The sequence below is a fragment of the Bos indicus x Bos taurus genome, chromosome 5 (assembly GCF_003369695.1).
Source record: "Bos indicus x Bos taurus breed Angus x Brahman F1 hybrid chromosome 5, Bos_hybrid_MaternalHap_v2.0, whole genome shotgun sequence".
Classification (NCBI taxonomy): Eukaryota; Metazoa; Chordata; class Mammalia; order Artiodactyla; family Bovidae; genus Bos; species Bos indicus x Bos taurus.
The window spans coordinates 35,127,589-35,136,163 of NC_040080.1; the positions used below are offsets into that span (position 1 = coordinate 35,127,589).

General features: G+C 40.6%; 1 protein-coding gene across 1 annotated transcript in view; it reads right to left on the reverse strand.

Annotated features, from left to right (window-relative positions):
• The window catches only part of BCAT1 (branched chain amino acid transaminase 1), a 119,005-nt gene extending 111,122 nt beyond the window's left edge, over window positions 1–7,883 (reverse strand). The window contains exon 1 of the mRNA XM_027541552.1: window positions 7,735–7,883. Within this exon, the coding sequence (XP_027397353.1) occupies window positions 7,735–7,740 (6 nt within the window). The 5' untranslated portion in view covers window positions 7,741–7,883. The remainder of the gene's footprint in view (window positions 1–7,734) is intronic.
• Window positions 7,884–8,575: the final 692 nt, after the last annotated feature.

An 8,575-nucleotide genomic window follows, 5' to 3' on the forward strand; every position in this document is an offset into this window, starting at 1 on the left:
TAATGAGAGCATAAATTGTTGTTACACCAGCAATGGGAAAGAGAGAACATATTAGAAACAAATAAAATAGAATCCGTAGAATACAGTATCTGATTGGAATGGAGTGGGGTGAGGGGGATAAGAGAAGAAAGAAGTGAAAGATGGTTGAACTTGGGCCAAATATGCTAAGGCAGGGGTCATCTGGTAGCAACACAGCCATGTAGATGTTCCCTTTGGGCAGGAAGTTATTAATGAGATGGGAAACCTAAGCACCCCAAACTACTAAACTCCACTAAGAAATTATGTATTAGCCCTGTTTAATGAAATGGCCATGTATACACTTCAAAATGAGATGAAGATCAAATAAACTCAGGTGCAGCTTCCACGAATTAAATTCTGCTCTTGACCATTGCAGAGGATCAAAATATGACATCCCAAAATACGCCACTTTGGGATAAGGGTTATTTTAAGCTGAAGGCACAAGAGAGCCAACAGACACACCAGGAAGCCTCCCTGGAGCCTCCCTTTCGCCGACTAAAAGTAGAAACTTTTGAGAAATGAGGACTGCCCAAAGTCTCATCGCCAGCTGAAGTTTTATAGCCACAAAGGAGCCAGAAAGTCAGTCCTGAGATGGACCTGAACAAAAAAATCTTACCCCATTCGTATCCCTTGTATATTTACCTCCCCACAGACTGCTGCCCTTGGAAATCTAAAACGTTTGCCTTTGTCTCATCAGTTCTCTACAAATGTGTTTTTCTTTGTTAGGATGTTATATAAACCCACATTCTAACCACCCTGTGAGTTAGTCAGCACTGAGTTTCTCCTGTATTTATGCAAACTGCAGAGATAATCAACGGTTCTCCTCTTCTTACACTCTCTTTGGTCAGCCTAATTTGCAAAACACCAAGAAATGAACCTAAAAGATAGAAGAAAATGTGTTTTCCTCCCCTACACTCTACACCTTGGGTCTTTATGAGATAGAAAGAAGAAACTGATAACATGTATGGTTAAAAAACAAAGAAAATATTGGTTGTCTTTCTGTTTGGTCTAAAGACAGGCATCTTCTTTTTTAAAAAAAAAAAAAAATGATTTATTTGGCTGTGCCAGGTCTTAATTGTGGCATCCAAGATCTTTGATCTTCGTTGCAGCATGTGAGATTTTTAGTTGTGACATCAAACACTTAGCTACAGCATGTGGGATCTAGTTCCCTGACCAGGGATTAAACCTGGGACCCATGTATTGGGAGCTCAGAATCTTAGCCACTAGACCACCAGGGACGTCCCTAGAGGCAGGTATGTTTGATATTCAAAGAGCAGTGTGGAACTCTTGCTTATATTTTTAGCTGATTACAGGAGTAAGAGCCAATAGCTCTCCAGTGCTGTAAAAACTAGATTATTTCAGTATCTTCCACCAGTCTTCCATGCTATATGGACTACACTGTCCTGATTTTAACAACAAATAATTTAGATATAAAATTTTGTGCCTACGTATATTTGTACATGTTGTTGGGGGAGATTGTACATTCTTCTAAGATTTATAAAGTGATGTCAGATCCCAAAAGGATTAGAACACCAGTGAAGGAGATAGCACACTGGACTAGGAGTCAAAATATCTAGTTCCTCATCATGTTGTGCTATTTGTGGCCTTAAATAATTTAAGCAGGTTTTCTGATCTTCATTTTCCTTATCTGTAAAATGGGAGTTAATAATATAATTGTCATGCTTTCCTCATATGAAGATTTTGAGGTTATAATTCAATGTTATGTAACTTATATAGCATTTAGAAATATAAAGCAGCTCTACTTTTGTTAACTAAAGAAGTCCTTCTCAAAACCTGGATGTGTTTCCTCTATAAACATCAGCACTAACCTTGCAAGTATACAGACCATTCACCAACCTTGAAAGCCATGAAATTCCTCATAATGCATATTATGCTTTCCCAAGCAGACCTTACAACTCCATTTTATTTTATTTTTTTTTCTTTAATAGAAAATTATTTAATTAGTATACATGTGTTCCCCATCCTGAATCCTCCTCCCTCCTCCCTCCCCACACCATCCCTCTGGGTCGTCCCAGTGCACTAGCCCCAAGCATCCAGCATCGTGCATTGAACCTGGACTGGCATCTCGTTTCATACATGACGTTTCCCATGTTTCAATGCCATTCTCCCAAATCTTCCCATCCTCTCCCTCTCCCACAGAGTCCATAAGACTGTTCTATACATCAGTGTCTCTTTTGCTGTCTCGTATACAGGGTTATCGTTACCATCTTTCTAAATTCCATATATATGCGTTAGTATACTGTATTTATGTTTTTCCTTCTGGCTTACTTCACTCTGTATAATAGGCTCCAGTTTCATCCACCTCATTAGAACTGATTCAAATGTATTCTTTTTAATGGCTGAGTAATACTCCATTGTGTATATGTACCATAGCTTTCTTATCCATTCATCTGCTGATGGACATCTAGGTTGCTTCCATGTCCTGGCTATTATAAACAGTGCTGCGATGAACATTGGGGTACACGTGTCTCTTTCCCTTCTGGTTTCCTCAGTGTACAACTCCATTTTAACTCCACCTTTTATCTTCAAAATTCAAAGAAACATTTATTGTCATTATAGATTCCTGCACTGATATCTAGCACTAAAATCCAAACGATACAACTCTGAGTCTGAATCAGCTAAAAGGAAACGAAAGGTACTAGGCAACACTGCCCTTTACCATAGTGATGGAACGTTAACAACTGCTGAGTGATACCGCGTGCAAATCCATCCTTGGCCTTAAACCCAAATTCCGTGAAGGTCTTTGTTGGTCACGTAAGAGACATTCGTGGCACGTTTGGCCTAGAACATCCCAACAGGTGCCCCTTCTATCTAGATTTATAAGGAGTCAGAATTTGAACTTTCATGTCCTAGAATTCTTAAACATTTCCAGTCAAAATAGCAAACTCATTTCTCAGACGAGGAGTTAGACTGTATATGCAACTGGTCACATATTCAGATCCACATAGCAAAATAAAAAAACCAATGAATTAGTTCTTTTTAGATGAAAAATAGACCTGTTAATGTAACTAGCCAAATTTTACAAATATTTCACAATTTTTCAATCACAAAGAATCACATGTTTTCAATACAACTCTTCCAGACCTTTGCTTGTTGTAATGTAATTTCCTCTATTTTTTTTTAACTTGTCTTCCTTTTTCCTCTCTTCTTGACCTTTTCCCTATATTTCCAGAGTGTGATTATCTCTTTAAGATTTTCTTTCTCCCATTAATCATTGAACACGAGAGAAATATTTTGCAAAATGGTTTTTCCTACAAAAAGGGCATGGCCTATATACGACATAGGAAAATATTTATATGCTATGCTATATTAATAAACTGATCTAATTTCTAAGTTATTTTAAGGATATAAGTACTCAATTTCTAGAGGTAATTCAGCCTGTAGACTTGAGAAGACAAATGAGAAGCACAGGTGCAAGTGACACATGAACCCTCGTGTGTGATAGAAAAGACTTTCTGCTTTGGCTTCACATTCACCGTTGATACTGTCAATCATAGACTAGATCTTATGATAAGAATGTTTGCAATTGCAAAGTTAGGTTTAGAATCAGAGCATCCTCAATACTCCATTTTAAAACATTTAAAGCATGTTGCACCTTAAGTTGATATTATACAGCACCCAATTTCAGTAGACTTAGATGAATGGACACTGACATGTATTACCAAATGGGCTACAGAGGCTCAGGAAAGCCCATCAGTAGGAATTTTTACCATATGTCACTTTAAATGTTTAGAGCATTTGGACAGCTGTTAAGGGGATAAAGTTACGACACAAAGACTGCCATATTTACAACTGTAAAATGAGCAGATTGGCCACAGTTTCCCCCTGTGCTCAGAAAGAATGATAGTATTATATAGAAAATAGAAGATGCCTGGGATAATGATGTCCATCTTGGAAGTTACCAGATTCTCATTCTAATATGGTAACCAAATCCCCTCGGGCATAATAAGGCTCACCATTCCACTAGGTTTGTCTAGAGTGGCATCTGTTAGAGGATTAACAATTGCCAAGCCTAAAATAAGCTAGAGAAAGCCTTTCATTTTCATCTTCTTACCCCCACTAAGAATCAGACAACCTGAAACCCTCAAAGACATAACTAAACCAAACACGTAAGGTACCCACAGTTTAGAAATAATTCTTCATTTATGCACAGAAATAGTTTACTCATAACCCTAGACTATACTACCCAGCTGTGCCCTTCTTTAAAAAAATTTAAAACTTTAATTAAATGACCCAGGAGAACAGAAAAGGGAATTCTCTAGCCCCAGACCCACGATCATAGCAGAGTCCAAAAAGAAGAAGAAAGACTCCAGCAACAAGTCAACGAAAAGCCACGGACTCTGTTTACTACGGCCCTCCCAATGTCCATTTCCCCTGAGTAAAGACTTCTCCCCTTGCTACAAAGAGACTTGCTGTGTGTGGCTGGCCTTGGTTACAGACCCCAAATTTTAATTCCCTGCTGACCCCCAAATAAACCCATCTGTGTCAGAGAAATATTTGTTGCAATCTATTTGTTTTAGGTCAACCCTCCCCTGGTCTATTATCTTGATATCAGAAATAATGCACTGAAGGGGAGCAGAATAGACCACCCCCAAAATATGCCTCTTTAGCATAAGGACAATTTTGAGCTGATCATTTTTGAAAAGTTGTAGACACAACAGAATATCTGAAAACAGAGTAGAAGTTGCATTTATAAGGGAAATCCCCATTTGGAATGGTGTCTCCCTCTCTGTGCCAGGAAAAGAAGGATAATAAAATCTCTAGAAACTCTTAACAAGGAGAAGGTACTGACTTAAACATGCAGTTTATTCCTGTTTTCTGTGTGTTTTTTTATAACCTTCCATGATTAGCTTGCACCAAACTTCAATATCTTTCTTTAGTCTTTAGCTGAAGATGATATTTAAGGTGGTAACTTGGGTCATTTCAAGGAGTTACTCAAGTTTTCCTGGATATCTTCGATGTACACAGGAGGTATACATGTTATTAAACTTGCTCCCCCCTACTCCTCCCCCATTAATCTATGTTTTATTATGGGGATGTTTCAGCCACTAGGGCTTCTTGATAAAGAATCCGCCTGCCAAAGCAGGAGATACTGGTTCAATCCCTGGGCTGGGAAGATCTAGAGGAGGAAATGACAACCCACTCCAGTATTCTCACCTGGGAAATCTCAGGGATGGAGGAACCTGGTGGGCTACAGTCCATGGGGTCACAAAGAAGTCGGACACAACTCAGGGACTAAACAACAACAGATCAGCCAAGAATTAAGAAGTATAGAGGGAGAATTGTTTTTCCTCTGCTACAGAGCTAAAAGTCCTGATCTGAGCTAAGAGATAATATCTGAAATTATGAAAATAATTGGGAGATACACAATTCCTGAAAGAAACCATAACTTGATTTTAATTCTTCACATAAATCTCTAATAATCAACTATTTTCAACTTTCTTTCACAAGATTTTAAGCCCATTTCAAATATTTAGACCTTCTTAGATTCAATGACCTGACAAGCAAGAGAAATTCTGGCATTACAAATGGAAGTTTTCTTAACTCACCTTCCTTTTTCTCTATTGTTCTAAAATCAGATGAAATTATTTATTACAGAGACTCACTAAATGAAACACTGGCCAAAATGAAACTCTCATCCATTGTTCTTGCTTTTTCTTTTTTTCTCACCACCTCAGGTTCTACCAATGCCCTTTTGTTAGGCCTGCTTAACTAGCTGCACTTCTCGGAGCTTGGCCTGAGGGGCCACATCCTGTGTCTGGAATGTGAATCCCCACCCCCTCCCTGCCAGGCCCCTTGTTGGGCCCCCTGCACACACACAAACAGCCCCCTTCCTTCACTTAACCATGCATCCCTGACAAAGACTTCTTGTCTCTGTCCTTTCAGATACACGTCATCTCCACTTTCATTCAGTAAATTATAATAGGTACTTCCCACTTTTATACACATCTTATTCAATGTGTATGCAATTTTTCTCACTCGGTTGTTTGTTCTGTATGTGTCCATCTTAAAATAATAGCTCCCAGGCAAGACTATGCCTGGAAAATTATCTGAGGACAGAAATTATCAAGGGCTTCCCAGGTGGTTCAGTGGTAAAGAATTCACCTGCCAAACAGGAGATGCGGTTTCCATCTCTGGGTTGGGACGATCCCCTGGAGAAGGAAATGGCAACCCACTCCAGTGTTATTGACTGGCAAATCCCATGGACTGAGGAGTCTGGTTGGCTGCAGTCCATGGGGTGGCAAAGAGCTGGACACGACTTAGTGACTAAGCAGCAGCAGCAGCAGCACAGCAGATCTTATCATGGTGTCATGTGCAAATCATTTTTTTAAAATGATGATTATGATATAAATACTGAGGTAAAAGGTGAGTAGAAAGGTAACACATAATCATTTCTTTCTTAATCTTAGTAAAATATAAGAAAACAGAGATGAGACTACTTGAAGAGATCCTCCAGTTTCCTGTGTAAAGGGCCGGGGGTTTTGTACTCATGCTAAAGCACCCATGAATTTACAAAAATGCATAATCCATTAAATTCCACCTGGGACAGGAGAAAGCTGAAAAGCAAGACTGTTTATTCTCATAATTCTCTCCTTTTACTCACGAATTTGATACTCAGAGTATATTTTTCATCTGAAATTAGACAGGAGCAAGCCAGAAATAGAACTCTCTAGAGACTTTTTTCAACACAGCACATTTGCATGATCCCTTTTAATACAGAACTACATTTTCCACTCATTTCCTGCTTAATCACAGTGGAAATGTTTGTTTGGTGAAAAGACATCCTTTCTTGTAAGCACAGTTGTAGACTGGGATGGGTTGTGGGTAAACCCAGTTAGCAACTGTACTTAATGCTCGCCTAGGAAACTCTGAACCGTGGCCTTTTTCTCCTCAAAGTTCAGACTACATATAGGACTCGCCTGCTTCCAGGATGTTGGATAGCAATAGCACTTGCCCATGCTTCGGTCTTTTAAAATAATTGCAGTTTTCCAACGTGGGAAAACAGAACCCTTAAAAGGGTTCATTTCTACACCTTTCTAAGTAATAAGCAGCTAGGCTCTTTATCCTTGATTAGCATAAGAATAAATGTCACTAGGGTGCTCTTGAATTTAAAAAAAAAAAAAAAAAAAAGCCCTTAGGCTTATTTGATGATTTGTAACTAACTCCTAGAAGCTTGAATTTCCACAAAGAACAGAATAAGAAGAGCCTTCTGTTTTTAATAGAGGTGGGACAGATTCCTTCCATCTCCCACCATCACCTAGTCCTGAACCTTTGTGACTTACAGCCGGCAGAAAACCGCCATGTACTACCAGGGACACCCCCAGACCTCTTCTCCAAAACCCCCCACCTCCTGTGCATTTTAGAAATTGAGAAGAGCTTCCTCTCCCTTTCTATACTTCAAAACAGGCAGGGGAAGGAGCTACGTGCCGCCTTTTATCTCGCTTCACAAATACAGCTGTGAAAAACCTTGAGGCGGCACATCCTGTGACGAGTTGAGCAGAAATCTGAAGAGAAAAATGAAGGGAAGGTTCGGTCCGAGCTTCATTGATAAGGAAGATGCTGCAAGCGTTTTGCCTGGCAACCAGCGAGCCGGTTCTTCCTCCGTCCCCTGTCTGCCAACTCTGTCTGAGGAATCGCGGGCTCTATTCATACACACATTGTTGTACAAGTACAGTCATTATCACAAGCGGTTACCTTCATCGTGGGGCCAGAGCTCGAACACAGCAGCTAGAGGCGAGCGGAGGCAGAGGCCCTGCGTCCCGAGCGCTCCGGGAGGCGCGGATCTGGGGAAGCGGCCGGGGTGGCGGCGGGCACACGTGGCTGGCGCGTCGCAGACTGGCCCGGGCTGCGAAGTCTGCGGGCTCTCTTGCAGATTGCATCAGCAGGAAGAGTCTTGAGGCTGTGTTTCCCCTACACTGCCCCCAGAGGGTAGCGTTTCTTCCAACACGAAAATTCCTCCCCTGCACCCAGCTCAGACCCTTATCCACCTCTCAGCTCACCCGTGGGGTTGGAGGAAGATGCTAGCGTTTCAAACACGTTACCCTTGGATTAGTGCCTTGGCATGTGCGTATCTTTGATGTGAAAATGTACCATGTCAAGGAGGAGGAAAAAAAAACAAAAACAAAACAGATCACAGACCTTGATGGCCGTTCCCTCCTGAGCAGGCTGCCTGCCCACCTGACTTAACGACTCTCCCCAGAGCAACTTTCCCGCATGCCCCTGCTCAAAATTACACAGTGGATGCCCGACATCTAAAACAGATAATTTTAAATGTTGCTTTTTGCATAGTAAGAAGCACATGCATGATTTTTGAGAGTTTGCCCAATCTCTGTTTCTCCCACCCCCTTCCTCTAGTCCCACAGTCCCTGCTCAAACTTTTTTTTTTTTTGGTCAATTTCTTTTGTACATGGGGAAATCATTTTAATTGATTGACTGAACGTGTAAAACTCTTTCTGATTTGAACATTGCCTGCTAGACCAGTTCATCCTTTCTGGGTCCTCTCTTGTCTTCTATATGAAAGCTCCAACATTGCTAC